Here is a 21,222-nt window from a genome sequence, read left to right on the forward strand (position 1 = left end):
TCATTCTACAGAGTTTAATCCACTTAACGCTGCAAATGTTTGACCAGAAGAAAAAACTTTACGAATTGACCAATCAAAAAATGCTTCAAAGCAGTGTGAAACAGGTTGCACAACTTGGCATAAAAATAAAAAAAATTCCTTATTTTCTTATATCAAAAAATCAAAAATGCAGAAAATGTGCTAACTTCAAAGATCCTTTGAAAGCTCTCTTCTCATTGTTCCACCGTTCCATTGTCCCATGCGAATTTTGTTCTTCAATCTCGAACGGCGGGTGCGATATACGCGGCGCGATATCAACAGAATATATTTTAATTATTCGCGCGCCGACGATGATATATGCTACGTCATGCGGGCGCACGAGAAGGATACTTTGCGGAAAGGGTGGAGAAAGTTTGTAAAGTTCGGAGCAAATGAGGGCAATGGAATTCCGAGTCGCTCGTAGAATCACGCATCCGAGCGTGCAGTTGCCATAAAGTTGCACGCGTAGTGCACATTAACGCGCGATCGTTAACGACGTTGTTTTTACCAACTTGGATCAGCAATTCCCACCGATGCGCGATGTACGGTCGATATTTACGAAGGCTTCGAACGCCACCCTTGATACCCCTTTTCGTATCGTGAGAGACTACGTAAACACTTTTGCAAAGTGTTTATTAAACTACTGTCGCACCGTGCTGCTACATCACCGACTACGTTGCGTTTATACCCGCGGTTTCGTCGCATTCCCGATGCGAGAAGTGTCACAGTGACAAATTCCAACGTTTGCCAACCAGACGAAAATCTTGACAAACCGGGGCAATGAAATTCAGAGGGATAGAGAGAGAGGGGGGGAGGGTGGGAGAGGAAGGGGACTCTCTCATGCCAAGTACACAGCTATGATGGTGTAGCGTCGCGCTACATCACGTTGCACATTGCAAATACGTGGTACCACGAGAAGCGCGAAGGATACGAGCGTGAAGGGTAGTTCAGCAAATGGAGCAGCAGTCGAGATGCAGAATAAATTTTAGAATGATTTATTTTTGTAATGTTTACTTTCCGGCGTACTCTCATCCTCTTTAAACGCTCTACTTCGTTTAACTTGGCGAAATGCGCTATTATGTTTATATCATATAAAATACACATGTCCCACCTTTTTCTAGAATGGAAAAGATAAATGCGATTTTTTTATTTTCGTCTACGTGTAGTAATTTTGCTCTCCTTTTGCTTTAATTTATTTTTATCGACGTTTTAATAATTCTGAAACAAAATACTGCAAATCCAAATGTATGTAATAAGTATCTTCATGTGTGATTTAGCTTTCGGTATAAAAATAATTATATTATGATTTATATTAAAATAGATTTGCACATTTAAACATTTACACATTTAAATTATTTTTACACGGAAAACCATAGATCACATACATGTACGAGATATTTTTTGTACACTTGGAGATTTGCAGTAAATGAAATAAAAAATGCATGGAAGAAATGTAATTCAATGTACAGTTTGTTCTCATATTGTTCATACTTTAGCGGCTATCGCTATAATGGTTTCTGGTATGAGCGTTCATCTAATTTTATTCTCCGCGCGCGAGCGAATTTTACGATCTTGCCGCCGTGTCTAGCCAGCGACATCCGCGCCATTTCTCAATCCATTAAATAACCATCTCGCTGCCGAGCCTGTGAACGAGCGTGAAAACAAAAGGCGCGCAAGACGGTAAGACAATACGATGATGAAGACGGATGTCCCAGCGGTGGCTTGCTGTTGGCGCGGCTTACAAATTTGCAGTGGTTGCGGAGCAAGAACGGACGATGGCGCGATGGCGTTGGAAAAAAAGGGAATGGAGGAAAAGCGAAATGGAACAAGAAGGCGGTTCGGAGGCGAAAAGTGGCTGTTGGCTGTTGGAAAAACAAGACAAATCGCCTTTTAACCCTCCCTCCCTTCCTCGCCATGGGAATAGCCTTAATTGGTCGGCGGAACGAGCGACGCCCGGAAGCTCGCTGTAACCACTTTGCCTAACGCGAGTTTTATCACGGAGAGCTGAACGTATCGATATGAGTAAATGTATCGGTTCGTAAAATTTACGGGAGAGAAACGTTGCACTATACATCCCGTACGTATGCCGTATCTGCGCTTTATGGATGCATCAGCATTCCCGCGCCTTCGATCACGGATAAACGTTTCCGTTCTCCAGGGAGAAACGGACGTTGAAACGGTCGTACGATCATACACGGATGAGATTGCGACTTCCCTTATCTTTTTCTGAGCTTGATCGCGAAGCTATGACGTAGAACGGCAAACACCTGTCCGCACACACGATTATCTGAGTCATCCATCTGATATGAGAGGAAGAAATCATCGTTCGAAACTGCGATGGAAGTCTCTCCCCTCCCCCCTCTCTCTCTCTTTCTTTCTCGTATTATAGACTTTTCGTTATACGAACACAAAGATCCAAACCACATATTATCGGATATCATTTTCTGAACACTAGAAGTACCAATATTACTTACTCGCTAAAACACTGTTGAATCCATATCAAATTCTACCCAATTTGAGTTATTTTTAATCATTTTTATAGGTCGTCATTGCTCTAATATATCATTAATTTGACTAAAATAATTTATATGTCTAATTAGTCTGGATATGTTCTCTTGACTCGTAATTTGAGATGGGTAAGAGGGGAGTTATATTTCAGTTATGTTTCATGTCGAATTATTTTTTAGAAGATTTGTAATGATTCTCTTTTATATCATTGATGAAGGATTCTGTACTATCCGTTCGATTTTTCAATGTTAATTTTGTTCATAGTCTAACAAAGTACATAATTTGTTTGCACCAAATTCTGCTGGTTTCAAATTCTTGGCTCTATTTGTTACATTAATTAGTAACACGATCTTGTTTTTATTAATGTTATTTTAAGCAATTTAATTCATGAAAATGTATTAAATTTGATAGATTTAATTTATTATTTATTAAATCATACGTTAATATGGACAATGTTTACTTGGAAATTAGCCAGCAATGAATTTATTTACATTTTGACGCACATGGAAATTAAAAATAATAAAACGTTATATTTAACTCAAGAGGGAATGGATTATCATTGGTTCTTTGATATTTAACAGTGAAGGACCAAGCAAATAAATTATTATAAAAATAAAGAAAATGATAAAAAACCAAATGTTTCATCAGTATAAAAGACATAATTACTGAAAAAAATCGAAAAATTTCTTATCTTTTACACAAGAAATATAATATTAAAAAAATATAATATTAATTTTTATCTAAAAATAAAAACGGTCAATAATGATCGCTCGGTAGGTATTATACTTCTAGTGTTCAAAGAAATCTACTGTTTACAAGACTATTACAGATGTTGCGGATAAAGACCTAATTAAGCGCAAATTAAACCGGGATTATTGTGTACTCTTTTCGATTAAATTACCCCATGCCGCACGGTGAAAATCCTCTTCATAATGGACGTCAAGAGCGAAGCACTTGCAAAGGAACGAGAAGGACGATGAATCGAGTTAATTAAACCGGAGATAATAAGATCTACACGTAAATCTTTAATTGTTTCATTTCATGCGCATTAGCTTGTTGGAAGCAAAGACTTATTTATCAGACTTATCGTATCTTTTAGATACTTGACGTTGAAGTAGTCGCAATTAATGCAAGCTGCAAGCACGCTGTTCAGAATCTGTATGTAGCAAAATGTAATCAGTTTTACGAGCGTTTAATATTGATACTTCAAAATTAAGGGTCGACTTGCAGTCCGGTCATGATATTTCAGATCTCGACATATCTCTCATGAGACGACTGTGAAAACTTTAGCGAAATCATTTGTGAGAGGGCCGTTTATTATTCTGTTTGAAGCTTGCGTGGAGTACGTCAAATTTATCGAATGTATCGCGAAGACGCGATCGACTGAGAACTACCTACCCGTGAGAATTCGTTTTCGATTGCGCATCAAGCAAAATTGAAGTAGGAGTGTGTGCATGTGTGTGTGTGTGTGTGTGTGTGTGTGTGTGTGTGTGTGTGTGTGTGTGTGTGTGTGTGTGTGTGTGTGTGTGTGTGTGTGTGTGTGTGTGTATGAGAGAAAGAGAACAGCTTACAGACCGATCGATAAATAACAAAACTAGCGGAGAGAGAGCCAACCGCGCTCGGTTTAAGATATTTTCTAGCATGCAGGTTATTGGAATTGCATTACCGGTGTTCAGCTGATCGCTGATTACCGAGGGATATCTGTTTCTGATAACGGCGCGTTCGATAATTACTACGGCAGTTTGCTGTTTATTAATTATCGGCCTGGCAGGCAGCCGTATTTTTTATTATTCTCTTCGGGTGCCGATCGCGGATAATTAATCGCGCTGCCATGTCGAGGCAATATTCGGAAGTATATTAAAGCGCATTTACTATATATAAGCATATATAAATATATATATATATATTTACATATACATATATACATACCTCGAACGTTTCATATTAAATTAGTTTTAAGAAGAAAGAGAGTACGCCGCAGCGTTTCGTTGTCGGCAAACTAATCAATCGACTTTATATTTATGTTCGATAAAAACAAAGTTAAAAAGACTGGCCTTCTTATTAGCTTCGGTACAAAGTATCTTCTTCTTTAATTAGTTTACTGGCGTTATATACCTAGGCGCTCTCAAATTTCACCCCTTTTCTTCGCTGGATAGAGGTAAAACTTTTATGAAATATTCCTTAATTATATTTTAATTACGTATCTAACTTATGGCTATGAAAAATAGGCATTTAATTGTCAGAATAAAACAAGTACTTAAAGATTGACAATCTACAGACGTGGTCCTATCTTCCTGAGTCAGTAAGCATTCGCGTAGCGATAAAATCGGCGGTTGTGACGGATAGGTGATTGATTAAGATATTTCTAGGATCAACTGAGATAGACTTTTTATGTTTCCCGTCAACCCCGAAGAACAAGTAAACGCCACGATCGGACGGTTCTTTAACCTTTGGTGTACACGATGATATTTCTGTCCTTTACTACACACGATGGATCGTTTGTGTCCCAGATTTTATAACTTTTATAAGTATAAAAAAAGTATTTCTTATACAATACACACACTTTAATATCTTTAAAAAGTATTTATAAAGTTATGTATTTAAAAAAGGAAACAGTAGAATTTATTATTTAACCAAATGCTCCTATAGTATTTCAAAGAAAAAAAATACGCAGGACACGAATGACTCAATCGTGTATATTAACGGTTAATCATCCCAATCGTCACACCGTGCATGACACTGCAGTATCGTTCGCTCGTTTAACACGAGACTTTAAAACGAAAGCTGCTATGATGGTTTTTGTCGCAGCCGCCGGACCGAGTGGATTAAGCGGCTACATTGTAGTTACTAACACGCTGCTGTCAGCCAGTAATACTTAACAGCGAGCACGTTAACGTTTTCCGCGAGATATTACCGAGGCCGACGGAAAAAAACAATTGTTATTCGCCACGGCAAAACCGCGGGATAGACGCCACTCGTGACTCGCGTTGATAAAATCACGTCGGGAATTTTAAGAGGGATTTTTCAGGAATTAGAGATCTTTTAAATGAGAATGCGTCGAATACGTAACCTCTGACGAAAATATTTTCAAGAAATTAAGAATATAATGAAGAAGAGATTATCGTTATCGAAACGCACGCGTACATGGATAATCATGCAAATTTATTTATTACATTACGGTTTCATCATCATAAGTTTAAACCTATTTAAAGACATGGAAATTTTCGTAATCTCGCAATACCCATCCTTGTGCCTGGCGCTCTATTTCCAGATCTTCGCCGGGCAAATATATTTCTGACTGACAGTAAGACTTAAATTAAAAAAGTTTTATCTCTCACACTCGATAAGACTCGGTTGCTGTCGAACGTAATCGTGTCTTTCGGTGCTCCCGAACGGGTAATTTATTGCTCAACTTCGCGACGAAATTGCAGTCCCGCGAGGATTTTCCTAACATTCTAACAAAAGCTGAATGAAAAGTCTCACCGGCGATGATGACGCGCGCGGTATGGCTGATCTGGCCCTCCCCGTTCCTGGCGATGCAGGTGTAATCACCGATGTCATCGTTCTTGATCGTCGAGAGCCTGAGCTCCGTGCCGTCGTTGAATATCCCGACGTCTCGGCCGTTGGGCTCAACCGGATTCGCATCCTTGTACCAAAGGATCTCTGGCGTCGGAGTACCCTCAGCCTGGCAGTTGAGTATTATCGCATCGCCCAAATTCACATATATCATATCATCCGGTGTTATGCTGAATCTGGGTGGCGCTGCGAACAATAGAGGCGAATTTCAAATGATTAGATATGATTCAATACAATTATATCTTATCGCGTTGTATGACTACAATGTGAACTCTACAGAGCGCGGTGCAAACCGACTGATCTCTATATAACTCGAGTAAATTCATCCCCTGCATTCCCGATTATTTTCACGACCCAGTAACGTAGTTCTCGTAAAACGAAGCTTCGCAAAAAAATGTAAGCCGTTTATCTTTTTGTAAGTGAGGACGACGCTTGGCACTTTCACGATAGAAAATGGCCGCGGGTAAATGACGTTAGAAGAACAATCAAGTCCGAGCAGAAGAGGTGGACGTTTAGAAAATGTTCCTCGAGAAGTTCCGTCCACGTTTTTATCGCCCGTCCTCTTTTCATCCTGGAGAAATCACAATGGTTCGTCGCTGTCCGTCGCTCGCGACCGAACGATGACGCAAAGAGTGTTTTCTCTTGTCTTAAGACCATACCGTATAAGATCGACAATTTCGGACGAGGGAAAGCGGGAGCGGTCCAGAATGGAAAACGAGGAAAAACGAGTGATTGAAATAATGCAAATTTTCCACGGCGTAATGGTTAAGAAAACCATCCTCCGAGCGATATTCCCTTTCTTTCGCAAGACAAAATTGTTTCGTTGGAAAAATTTTAACGACGTACGCGCAAGAAATCCGGTAGAATCGGAAAGGGCTCAAGTAAATATTTCTGCAGAAGCTTCACGTAGAGTTTCTTTCGAATTGTTGCCATTCGGGGCTCTCTCTCTCTCTCTCTCTCTCTGTTTTCAGTTTTTCCGGGATATTGTCCGCTACTCTGCACCGTCTGCTTGCGTTCGTCGTTATTCGAAGACGAGGAATTTTAATTTCGAGAGCGACGCTTCGGAAGATACAGTAGCGGAGATGGGGAAAGTGGAAAAAGAAAAAGGGGAGTGAAGTGACGCGATGGGATGCGACGGTTTATGACTTTAACACGAGCAAGCGACCGAATGGAGCCGACTACAAAGTATAAAGGAATCTTAAGCGCCTTCCGGGTGCCTCAAGTATTTTTCCCTTTGATGTCGTTTGCGGATCTATCGTCATTGCCGTCGTCGTCGCCTTCGTTGTTGTTATTGTTGAGTGTGACCGAAAGCTTGACAGAGAACAACGGAGAAAATGGGAATAAGCAGAGCAGACTGACAGGGAAGAAGAATGGATGAGGTGTGAGGAGGAAAAAAAGAGAACAACGCAACACATCCTTCCCAAGCCATCTAAATGTTTCTCCTCCCTTCGGCCCTTCGTCGTCGTTTATAGCCGAGCAAAACGCGGCAATAAGTTTCTTCCTCCTTTCTTCCTTCATTTTCCATCGCTTTTCTTCATTTTTTTTCCTCCCCCTCTGTCCCATTTTCCTTCCAGTAACACAATTTTTTTGCGATCCTTTCCATTTTATTCGCCGTAAGCAGGGACGGCGTTTCTCGGGAGATTTCGTCGAAGCGATGAAGGACACGGCGAAGAACTCCGGAAGAAGATGTAAGTTCGAACTGCGCGCTGAGTAAGCAAGAAACATAACTTCTTCCACGACGCGCGAACTTGGGGAACGCCGGGAAACGGGAGCACGACGGGGCGTGGTTGCAGTGTTTGCTGAATGTACAATTCGCATCGAGAGATGCATCGGAGAACCGACAGCAGTAGCGGTGGTGGCGGTGGCAGCGTCTTTCTGAAGCGAATCTTTTATGATCCGCGTGCTTTCCTTCTCCTGACAGGAAGTCACATCGACGAGGTAAGCTCGAAGACGCGACTGGGATAAGAAGGAACGCGGGCGACAGAAAGAGGAATACTTTCGTAGGAACACAATACTAGTTGATGTGTTTAACCAAGTGCAAAAGGAGGACGTTCCGGAATTTCATGTATCTCCAACAATGCGTGAACGCGTTTCTTTTCCCCAATCGATGCGTATTTCTCGATGAGATCAGTTTTCATTATCAAACGTTAACATATACACATATTCTTGAATACAAGTAAATTTAGAAAATTTTATGCTTAAGAGACAAGTAATAAAATTAGCACAAACAAAATGCCCATATATTTTTCTGTGTTTGATTTATTACTAATTTTATTGAAATAAATTAGTATAGCATTTGTGACTCTAAGAATAAATTCAGTACAAATAAAATACCTATGTGGACCTCCGCGGTTGTAGTGCATAAATTATGTATTCATAACATGATAAGATATAATTTGCAACTAATTGGAATGTACTTATCAAACAAAGTTAAAGTAAACGCGAACGTTTCGTCTTTGCATTTGAATCCTTTTTCAGTGTGGAAGTCAAGTATGAATGATTAGTAGTTCGTACTTGACTTTCTACTGACGAGGACTCAAATTCAGAATCGAAATATTTACATTTATTTTAATTTCGATTGATAAGTATATCCCAATTAGTTGGAAATTATATCATGTTATGAATACATAATTTACGCACCACCAACCGCGGAAGCTCATATAGGTATTGGATTTATTCTTGGACCCACAAATATTATTAATTTAATTTATTTTAATAAAATTATTATTAGTAATAAATGAAACAGAGAAACATACGTAAACTCGTGTTATTAACTTCGTTAAAAATATTAACAATATTGGTAAAATATTGTTAAGATTGATGTAATGATAAAATAATATATAATTATATATAAAATGTATGAAGGTACATTTTTCGTATATTATATACATCTCTTTTCCAACAAATTATGAAAACTTGCAAATTCACCGAATTATTCAAACGTGGCCCTAACTTACGCGGTTAACTTCCTGCAAGTGTTATAAAACTGCATTAGCCGAAGTCGTAAAATCTTCTTAAGTTCAAAGTGATATTAACGAGACTATTCGAAGCAGAAATAACGTAATTTCATGTTATATAAGCTGGACATAAAAGCTCCAGCTAAGAGCGCGTTTAGCACATAGTGGATATAACTTTTATTACTAGCAGACAACTTTACGTGAATACCAAGTTCTTTTTTTCATCAAGTTCCATATAACATGAAAGTAACTTTTCATTTGTACTTTTCACTGCTCATTTCACAGCGATGCAAACTCAAATGTGTCAAGAAGAGATTACATCGTTTCGCGTTTCATGTTAATCCTGAATATTAAAGACACTTGCTGTTACGCGAGTTGCATTCGCAAATGTTTGAACTAGAAAACACGTGAAAATTGAGATTACTTACCGTGGACGTCTAGATGAAACCAGGTACCGTTCTTGTGACCGTTAGGCGACCTGTTGAGGAAGACGACCTTGCACTTGTACCATCCTTGATCACTCTCGCGGATATTCGTCAGATTGAGGCTGGCCTGGCCGTACGGTGAATTCTCGCTCACCCTCGAGACACGACCCTCGTACCCTTCGCCACTGTGGGTCGGATACGACTCGTACCATATGTATATCGGTGTCTCCTGCCCCTTGCACCAACACCAACACTCAACATAAACGAGGGATCGTAATGAACGAGTATAAAGCCGGTGCGAGCATTTGTCGAATTTTATTTAAAATCGCGAGAAAAATTCATTAGCAGGGAATTTAATAACTCATATCAGACACTTGCTTAAAAATATTTCAGATCTCAGTCGCGACAGTCGTCGTGTGCGACCGAGAAGAGACAGTCACGTTATATGTTGTAAAACTTTTATCTTGAAAGGATCCGAGAAACCTTTTCTAACGATTTCATTATTTTTGCAAGGTGACCAAAATGAAGTTTTAATATACCTCGCTAACGGGGCGGGTCAGGATGTACTCTATTATTTAGGGATCTTCCCTCTATACGCGCGACCAAACCTCGTTACCTCACTCGCACCGGCCGTGAATCATGAGATGATAAATGATGAGACAAAGGATGCAGCATGTCTGACGAGTGAAACGATCCACGGGCGTTATCCTCGAACGCCTGGGGGTCGCTTGCTCCTCACGCAAGGGAGGCAAGACGTGAAATGAGAACAACAGGCGATCACGACGTCTCCACGTGTCCGCGCATTTAAAAAAAGAACGTTTCGATATGATTGCGTATGGATGACGTCGTAAAAGATTGAATGGTTACTGCGTACACTCGACACATGCCAGAATTGCATGCATTAATTGTTTCGGATACTCATGCAGTTTTTTTTCTTCCTAGCAAAGGAAAATGCGGAAAAATGACGGTGAGCAATTCGAAGTGTCGAAGTTCAACTTTGAGGAAATGAATCGTTAATTAAAAGTTTCCGCGATATTATTTACGTAATGTAACGAGAATAGAGATTCGCAGTGCTTTTGAAAGATAGCAGAGAAGGTGCAAGAATGTGCGAGAACAATTGTTCGGTAGCCTTTGCAAGTGAGCGCACTCGACATGCGATAAGAGATAAGACAGACAGTGCAATCGTGCTTTTAATTTTCAAATAACATTAATTACGTTAATGAAAATATGATGAGCGTCCAATAATCATTGAAAGTTATAATATATGAATGTTATATACATATGTATCACTGGATTATTTATATTTAAATGTTAGTGATCATCGGCACTTCTCAAGGGATGAATATGTGCAAAGTGTTTATATTTCGAACACACAAAGAAATTAATACACAGAAATAAAACGTGATATTGTTTTATTTCTAAAATCTTACAAAGACTTTAGCCATGCAGAGGTAAATTGCTTAGCAATATCCATAACTTCAACGAAAATATAAATTTCATTGATATCAATATCGTCTTATGTCTGCTTCCACTGTTATAGATTAACTTTGATCTATTCTATAAATTGTTTGGAGTGGAATCTCATTTTAAGAAATGAAAATTGAGCCAGTCTTAAAAAAAGAGTGGCTCAATTTTCAATCTGTAAGAGTGAGATTTCACTCTTCAGAATGAGACTCACTGTAAAAGTTTTAGAAAGTACGTTCAACTTCATTTTCTCTAACTCTTGGAACTAGAAAAAAAGTGAGGAGTAAGTTGACCGAGATTAAAGTTAATCTACATTGGTAGAAATGAGAATTAGGCAATCACTAAAACTGAAAGCGTATAATTCTAAATATTTCCTTCGAGTCCTAATCACAATTTAGGTTACGAGGGGACCGCGCGCATTATCGTTTATTTTTAGCAGTATGAGTTTAGCGATGTCGCCTCATCATAAAGAGAATATATGAACGATATGATGAGCGTACGGGGTTAGTATCGTTTTATATACGCCTCATTACGTCGCCGTTGTGGAAAATTACGTCCTGTTAAGCCGGATGCTAAAACTGCCGGTAAGCACGTATATTTGAGCGAACCTCCGAAGCTAAAACGGCCCATGTAAACGCCTGCATTAAAATCCGCTGCGTTATCGCTCGTATTAATGCATTTGCTTCAAGACATTTAATCCGTACAACGATACGCGAGAGATCCAATGAAATAAAGTCGCCATCCACCTCCCCTTCTCTCGTGCACACGATATTTAATACGGAGAGATAGCACAGATTTAATTAGATCTTCAATCGTGAGCCGTGAATTGTGTCTCATATACCGGTATTTCGTTACATGGTAGTTAACGACAAAATTGCGACGATTATGACGTAACAAGGCTCAATGATCTTGGGTTTGATTGATAGCTGTACTGCACATCCAAGTGTGTCATAAGTGACTTCATATGAATGATTTAGTCTTCCCTGTAAAACCAATCTACTATGCTGCATACAAAACAGAATTTACACATTTAAACATATAATATAGTGTTATTTTTACACGAGAAACTAAATTACATACAATAATATCAATTTTCTAGCTCGGAATTGCAATGCCAATATAATAGAATTGATAGAAACATTAAACAATTAATTAGGTCAAAGATTAAAACTAGTTTACTAAAACATCAAGAAGAGATCAAAACTACTTATCCATTAATATATAATACATGGAACATTTCAACTATACTAAGTCTTTTTTCAGCCAAATTACAATTTAAAATAAATTAATAGTTTGGAAACAAATTGAATATATGAAATTCTTAATAATTAATATTAAAATATAATAAAGATAAAAATCAATCATGAAGTCACATCATAAGTTGGATCCACATTAAACAATTAATATTGAAAGTAAAAATTATTCTTCTTTATACGTCACATACTGAGATCTATATTAAAACCAAAACTATTTCTTCGTTGAAACGCAAGAAAAAGTAAATCGCATATACATGAAATATTACACACTTGGATTTGAAGTTACTCATCGGTGAAGTTATAGAGATAAAATTTTCGAAAGTGGAAACTCAGCGCAGCAAAATTTTACCGTCGCTAACGAAGTTCCGCGACGTAAATTGATTAGATCGCGTCTTGCGATCGATTCGCAAAGGGTTCGACGATAACGACGATCACGCTGAATGTGGTTTGCGAAGCACGTAAACCACTAGCGTGGAACGGCGGTCGACGGAATCGTAAGTCTTGGTCCCGCATAAATCCCGCCGTCACCGACGGACATTCGTCGCTGCAGCGGAAAATCGCTTTTGGAGATGTAGATCGCCACGTTTGGCACATGAGGCAACGCAGTGATATCCCGCGTTTGACGGACGGCAATCTTTCTCCCTCGAAAAAAAGAAAAAAAGATAAAATAAAAAGGAAAAAGAGAGATCGAGAGTACGTTTGTACGGAAAAGTCGGTGCGGAAAAGTCGCGAACGTGCCGCGACGAATGGTGTCTTACGTTGGGCATTGACTGCCCCAGTTGACGGTTTCTATTTCGAGCTGCTGGCCTACTTGCGACGACTACCGACGGCGACGACCCCGACGGTGATGACGACGACGTGCAACCCCGTGTGATTTCAATATTATTCTCCCCGGGTGGCGCGTAGAGCGTGCCGCGCCGGCACGCTCGATATTACGAAGCCGAGAGTTATTGCACGCTGTACCGGCTGGTGCCGGAATATCGATTTAGATTTACACGCTTGCTAAGAGACCTAAGAAAGAGATCGTCGGACTTCACTCCTGTCGACTCCCCGCGACGACGACAACGGTATTTTGCGCTGAAGGATCCTGACGCATCTTATACTTCTTCTCGGCGACATGCTTTTAAAGAGAGTAACGCGGAATTCATAATATCAATCGTACCTGTGCAACAAGTACTTGCAGCTTGAAAGAAGTCCGTAATGGACGAAATGAAAGCTTGACAAGATAAATTAGAGAGCACGAGCAGGGCAGCGTTCGCGACGAAGGGAGGAGAACGATGGGGGTTGGTTATAGACGATGTAGAAAGAAAAGCCGAGAAAGGGAGGTAACTCGGATTAACGGGCGCGGAGCAGTCTCTGATAAAGAACGGCATAAGTGAAAAGGACGACGGGACGCGGGGCGGCGAGGGGAGTTGCAAAAGGGGATTCATGAAACTGGAATAAATTACAGCACTGAATGGCACTCTGGAGGAGCGCGGGACCTATTTTCTCGCCCTTTTCTTAGCACGCGGGACGCCGGATCGCGAGGCATAGCGAATAGTGGAAGCGGGAGTGAAGGGGGATGAAAGGAAAAAAAAAACAAGGATTTCTCCAACGGGAGTTGCACACATCCGAACTGCCGTTGGGCGAGGTTTTCAGTGAATAAGTCATTCTCTTTCACATGAGTGCCATGCCGGCGCGCCGTGTTTACACGTATGCACGACAGTCATGTGGGTCACTCGCCTTCGTTTTATTTTTCATTCCTGCCATTTTATTCATGTAACTCCGCCTGCTCTCTCTTTCTCTCTCTCTCTCTCTCTCCCTCCCTCCCTCTCTCTTTCGCCATAGAAATGTAACGTGGACGAACTTGCGCTTACATAGCTCAGATCCCAATTTCTGAATAATGAGACGTACATCGTATTTTATTCTTTTTGTGGCGAATGTAGCATCACTTTTATGACGTGGAACAATGAAATTGCGAAAATAGCACACGTACATTTTCGAAATTACCGCATTGTATCTAAAATATTTTTTTTTTATATCAGAGTGAAGAATACTTTTGTTATTTTTTTTTTTTATTAAAATAAAAAAGATGTAGTTTTCGGTTATGAGATTTTTAGAGGGCGAGTAACGGAAGCACTGTACACTGTGCGATGAGGTACCGAGGTATTGAGTACGAGAGCATGTGCTTATTGGCTAATAATATTTATCTGGCCGATAAAGTCGCTTTATTGAAAAGAGGAGAATGAGATGCCACCTTCTTCCAGATAGTCAACGTGTCAGGCAACGTGTATCGATAATTCAATCCCCGTGGAATGTCCGCATGCGCGGGAAACGAAGTATCGATAAACTACAAATGCGGTCGTAACTTCGTTTGTCTTATTACCTTTGCACTATAAACATCACGCGTCCTTTTCCATCCCTGATCAAAGTACTTCGTCAAATACGCGTCGTATCGAACGATTTAACAGAAATTTCACTGACTAGCTCCGTCGAAATATTCGTACAGAATAGATAATAGGTGTATATTTATTGTAATAGATTACGTGCGACGCGACATTTGTTGCGAAAACGCAAATTATCTTTTTTTTTGTACAAACGAGCAGATAAATCAATTAAAACCGGCGAAAGCCATTTTTTAATGCGTTCCAATAAAAAATTTAGTCAGTCGAAGCAATCCTCGGAAAATTGAACTCAATAATTCAGGATATATATATATATATATATATAACACTGCTCTGTAATGGCGTATAAATGGATGACAAATAAAACCGTTCCACAGCAAGTGAACGAGAATCGTGCGTGGATTGCGGGCACTCTTGTTCCTTATATCACGATATATCATACAATCGCTCGGGTCATCCGGCGCTCGGCTGCGGAACTTATTGCGGAAATTTTGATAATTCATCCCCCGAGCGACATCGAACGAGGCTAGTCGCGCTATAACCAACGTGCAAGGTTGATATTTAAGGTAGTTGCCGTATTCTCAGGAGATCGAGCCGAACTCGAGGCTAGCCGAATGAATTAATTGTTAATGAAGGGTTGGTTCTCGAAATAGCATAGCACCGCCACGAGCCCGCCACACGTCGATCGATCTGGATTTGTAAAGCTGCATTGACAATTTAATTTGCTCCCCTGTGGTAAAGTAGACGTGCGTATTAACGTTTTCAATATTAGATTTTATTGATAATGCCGGTTATTATGCGGAAATATATACTGCGGCTTGGCTGATATGAGGATTAGTGGATGTAAGCTTTAGATTTATATTCAATTGAATTATTGATATACTCAACGTTATTATTATATTACAAACTGCGGTATTGCGGTTGCGACCCTTATACTGCAATTTCAGTGACGCCGATTATTATGCAATGTATCGACGTGCCGACTTAAGCTATCTGCATGAAAATTCATGAGCGTCCGCCGATTGTGCTTGAAATTCGATTTGGTTTTCATAGAATCGAATTTATCATCCCTATTTTATCGGACTATTACCGACTAATAATAGTTCGACTAAAGCTACGGTAGAATTGCGAATTCTACGTCTTTGCAGCAGTTAATGAATATTTCAGGGGACCACTAAGTAGCAGGTGAGTTTCTACGGAAATGTTATTAGAGATCAATATCATTTCCGCGAACTCTAACTGGCGCAAAGGTGAAAGGACTCCATGAGGAAACACGATATATTCCTATGAATCGATTTAGAGAAGTTTCTATCGATTTTTTTTTACAAAGTTAAAATATGCAGGCTAAGTAAATCGTTTTTAATTGAAAAATGTTGGCATTCTGTTTGAATACTTCGCTCGAATGCATTATTTCTTATATCTCTTTGATATTAAAAAAGAACCACGATACAACAAATGCATAGCTGCATGACAGTGGTAGATAACGTTGACAATTACATTATTCATGGAGCACTATTTTATTAATACGATTTTAATGTATAGAGTGTTCTGGTGCTTTACGAAGTACTTTCCACTGCTTTGCACTTTCTATCATGAAAGAAGTTTATTAATATTCCCAAGAAGCGACAAGTTAAGGGCAACGACCGACTAGTGCTTCACCGGGAAACTTCTTGAAAGTCAATACCATTTTCACGAACTTGTTTAGCAAAGACGCGAAGTAAAGGATAGGAAGCTAAGGACTCGCAATAGCCTTATTTCACGCGATTCGTTCTGTCGCCAGTCAATCGATAGAATATTCTTCTGAATGCAGTATGATACCGCGATATTTTCCATCGACACGAAAACATTTGTGTTTTATTCGTTGTTCAAGAGTTGTCCGAAAAGATATACGTTTGTAAGAATCAACATATCATGATTTCGTATTTCATTTAACTTTTTCAGAACGGTCATTGTAGTGGCGCTGAAACAGTATTATTTGAGGCAAAAAATATTTTGAGGCAAAAAATATGACATAATGTATCATAATAAATTTTATTCAAGGAAAAATTGTAAGATTTAAAAAATAGACCTCCGTTCTCTATAGATTAATAATCTATTCAGCGTACAATTCAAAATTTTGTAAATTATGTATCGGTAAAATGCGTGGAAAAACTTGTGAATAAGAGCTAATGTTGCTACGTTGACGTCTCATATATACTTGTATATACATATATATTAGGAAATTAATTTATCCAAACTTCTGAGTGGTGCCTTTAAGAAGGAAGTTTGTTAAACGTCACAGCGGAGTCATGTGAGGTAATATCCAAGAGAATTCTTCGTTAAAACACTTTCGCGAGACGGTACTTGTTTCACCTAATTGTTTTGAGTGAACAACACTTAGCTGCGATACTTTACCCGATATTTACATCAATATTTAATCGAACTCTTTTGATTTACGTAAAAGTTTCTAAAACTTTGTTCTGTTAGAGCTCGATCTACTTGGTGCGATCTTAAAGTAGATACATTCTCACTCCTACCATGCGGTATCACTTCTGCTAGTTTGATATCGAACGATATTTGAATTTCCTGAAGTGTAGTATAATATTACGTTTACATTTTTCCATACTCTATTTCCTCCAAGAACGTGTTAGAAACTTTTTTATTAAAATGCTTCTCTACGTAAAAATCCGACTTATATTTTTTCCCTGCTTTCGCGTATATTTATTGATACCACGCAGGTTTTATTCTCAAATGCTTTCGCTACTCTGCGTCGCTGCTTCATTAGGACAAACAATCAATATTTGTGCTCGCGACCAATTTGCATACTCCGCGTCAACATCCAATTAGGTCAATTTATACAAGCCAACGTCATAACAACCTGTGGTTATGGGTTAAAACGGAGTTCGTTCTTCTAATCGAGAGCCGTGATTTTATAAAACTACGGAAACACCACGGAGCTGATTCGAATTTGGAACGAGAACGGTTTATTAATACTTCGCAAACAAATATGGGCGAGCCCTTGAGCTCTTTCAGAGCGGCGCGCTGTAAAAGTCGATGCCGTTTTCACGAGCTTATTTGGATAGAAAAGTTCGAGCGGGGAACAGCAGAAGTGGAAGGTATGACGATCGGTAGCAGTACTTTATGGAACTCGCTTGCTTTACGCAGCAAGTTCGAGCGCCTTGCTGGAGAGAAACTTATAGAACTGGATATCACTTTTGGGAAATGGCAATCGAGTCCACCCCGTCCTCGGTGAGAACTAATTCCCCGGGGAGGTAGCACCTGTTTTGCCGTAAGCTGCCAACATCGTAGCGCGAAGCTACCTTCGTGGACTCCTCACGCTCGGGATCGCAAATTGCAAATTAAAGGACGTGCAGCAATGGTGGCCGAGCAACTTGGGAAGTATCGCGGCTTTGTGTGCCTTGCAATTGGCGTGGCGTGGGGTATTACGGCGCAATGCGACTCTTTAACTGAATCCAATTTCAACGCTGCATTCGTATGAATTATGTATCCTTCTTGCGAAACTCTGCCTTCCAACCGACGGGGAATCGGCGGACCTGAAAGTTAGCCTCTGGAGTCTTGACCCCTGTTAACGTACGATTAACTTAACGCGAACTGACTAGTCCAGGATTTAACAAATTTTACTGCAGTGTAGATATTTGTGTGTCTTTCATCATATACTATATACTGAATTTGGTTTAATCACATCATTTATTTAATTTTTATAGGAGAGCCACTATAATCATGCTGAAACAGTATCATATTTTGAAGTAAAGAATATAATTAAATAATGAATCATATAACATATCTTACTCAAGGAAAAACTTAAAAAATAGACTCTCGTCCTCTAAAAGTTAACAACAATGTAAATAACAGTGAAAAAATTAAATATTTCTTCTCTATTTTTTCTTTTTCTTTGTTCGCTATCCTTCTTTTATTTCTTTAATAGATATTTAACCTTCTATTTCGTAGACCACTCTCGAGATTGACCGATAAGTATCTGCGACCCATAGGTCTATTGGTCTATTCGCGTGACAACCGATGGCTTCTTACGAGCTTCTCTTCAATAAACAGTAGAGACATGTCTGGCAGAAAGTGTGCCGTTCGTAAAATCCTTGGATAGGCTCATTGAATTTCCAGAGCGAAAAGGGTAGATGACGTTGAAGGGGTGACGGGATAGGCATCTTACGCCACTTTCCATAGTCACGTCAGTAGCGAGAAAATTGTCTCGGCAGAGCAAACACTCGAACGGCTGTTTATCTTTGCCGTGGAATCCCCTCTCATATATATATCCCATGAACGAAAATACCACGGGCGCGGATAATGTATCTGCGGTCGTCATGTATGTGTGTATGTGTATAAGTGTTGAGGATGAGCAACGCACGTACTTGCGTGTGCGTGCTTCTCTATCGTGGCACGATGTACAATTCCATCTCTCGATTCTGCGGGCCGTTTGCGCGGGATAATAAAGATCTTAATGGCTGGTGCGTACCACGGATTGTTTAACTCAGAAATCATAACTGAAGTCTCTGGGCCTTCTGGTTGAGCTTACGGCAGACTCTCGCGCATCTAATTTCACAGAAATACGAGGAAGGTTTCTACGTAGCTCCAGCGTGGAACACTCTTCCGTCATGTTATATGAAATGTACTCACGAGGCGTGCGCGAAATTTGATTAGAGTAGCCAGAGATACTGGAACTTGATGCTTTTGCATTTAATTTGAAGTTTTCTGCTCCATACGTAGATGTATTACATCTGTTTAACGCTCATCTTAATTCTATTCATTTACCCATGTAAGCAAAGTTTCCTAGCAAAGAGTTGCATATACCGCAATCCCCATACTTCCGTTATTAAAGTAACGTTATTAAAAAGACTAGTTCGCGACCATCGTACACTACTCTACTACTACTAGAGTTGTTCTCTTTCAGGACTCATTTATATTCGAGCCGCGAATGTTACTCCAAAGCGTTTATTTTCCGTTTGCCTAACGAAAATTACTGAGGATTCTAATCGTAATTTTAGCTGTCTCAACTCTCACCTTCTCTAGCAGGATTGGGATTTCACGGACACTAATTATCTCGTTAGTCGCCATCCCGCGCCGAGGTTTATATTAATACTAACAATGTCGAAAAAGGAAAAACGGAGTCGCTAATTAACAGGGATAATGAGAAACGAACGGCTCACCGAACGGTGAAAGAGTAAGTCGAGAGAAGAGCGAATTGTGACTACGGGAAACAGAGGGTTGGGGTGCTCGAAACCGCACGTGGGGATCGACCGCGAGGGAGGAACGGTAACCCTGACACAGTTGAGTAGTTCAGCTTGACCTCCGTACACATTCTGCATTATGTATGTAGACCTCCTAACCCCATGCGGATTCGCCTGCATCGGCCGCGATAAAGTGTCGCCTGTACTGCATGACAGTGTCGTTCTGCATCCCTTTGCGGTGCGGCGAAACGCCCGGTGCAATTGCAAATTGCGACGTTACCGTTGTGGAATAAATTTCTTATGCTTGATACTCCGGCACATTTTTGAAGATTGTGATTGAATACGACACGTACCGTGGAAGAGAAATATAATCAATGAAACTCTAGTACTTCTATTTTGTAAAGAAAATTCTTGTTCGTTAATTAATTTAAATTGTTAATTATGAGTTAATCTAAAATATATCATTAAAAAAATATAATTAGTATAACGTTACAAGAGATGTACGATACTTGGGGTCTGGTTATAAAAAAGGTTCAAGAAGCTTAAATCGACCGTCAGAAAAATCCTCGTAAAAGGACTGCGCTTGCCTCGGTCTCGTGTTTATACCGAGAAAGAGGGAGAATAGAAAAATAATTACCTTCGTGGCTTACGTTCCCCGACGGAATAAGAGGGAAAAGAAATGGATAGTCGCGGAGCGTCGAGGTTTCACCTTGCTGTCTAAGGGAAGAAGGAAGGAGAAGAAATGACGACACTTGTCTACGACGTGGATAATATTCAGCCGAAATTCGGGAGGGAGATCTGCCAGGTTGCGGGTAACTTTCCGAGACCTCAGAGAGGTTTCTAACACAGGGGTCGTGGGGGAGTTGAATGCGACGGCGAGAGGGCTCCCTCCACCAGAGGTGAATGCCTCCCGAGTGGAAGCGCCAGTGAAATTGAATTGCAGGAAGACTCTATTTCTCTTTCTCGCGCACAAACACGTTCCTACGTCTTTCGTTCTCTCTCTCTCTCTCTCTCTCTCTTCCTCTGTCTCTCTGTCTTTCTTTGCCATCGCGCGCGCCGTGCCCCAATCTCGCTTTCTCCCTATCTCGGCTTCCGCCATCTCGCTTGTTCTCCGCTAGTCCACGCTCCTCCCTTTCTCCCTTCGTCCTCCATTCATCCCGTCTCTCCTTCCAGTGTTTGCGCAGTTGACTCGTGTCTCCATTTGTTTCATTAAATTACGTCGTGCTCCCTTCTACTCCTTCCTACTTTTCCATTCGCGACGAGATATATCCACCATCCACTCACCGTCGTCAACCAGCATTCCTCCCTCATCCAGTGCTACTCGCGGCACTTTTCTTTCAAAATAGAAGTACGCGGGGAAACAAGAGGGAAAGCCTCCATTATGCCCATCCAACCCTTCAACCCTTTCTTACAAATTTAATACCGCCCGCTTTTTCCACCCGCTTTTCTCTTTC

At 40.2% G+C, this 21,222-nt stretch overlaps 1 protein-coding gene across 9 annotated transcripts in view; it reads right to left on the reverse strand.

Moving 5' to 3' along the window:
* The window catches only part of LOC108723388 (protein turtle), a 101,991-nt gene that overhangs the window by 22,852 nt on the left and 57,917 nt on the right, over positions 1-21,222 (reverse strand). For 8 of the 9 annotated variants that reach the window (XM_018449114.1, XM_018449116.1, XM_018449120.1 and 5 more), the window contains exons 6-7: positions 9,488-9,713; positions 6,010-6,288 (exon numbers count right to left, since the gene is read on the reverse strand). In XM_018449114.1, coding sequence (XP_018304616.1) covers positions 6,010-6,288; positions 9,488-9,713 — 505 coding nt within the window. Of the gene's footprint in view, positions 1-6,009; positions 6,289-9,487; positions 9,720-21,222 lie in introns of all 9 variants that reach the window. The other variant, XM_018449115.1, reaches the window with a different exon arrangement.

Source organism: Mycetomoellerius zeteki, unplaced genomic scaffold, assembly GCF_001594055.1.
Source record: "Mycetomoellerius zeteki isolate Tzet28-1 unplaced genomic scaffold, Tzet1.0 scaffold232, whole genome shotgun sequence".
Lineage (NCBI taxonomy): Eukaryota > Metazoa > Arthropoda > Insecta > Hymenoptera > Formicidae > Mycetomoellerius > Mycetomoellerius zeteki.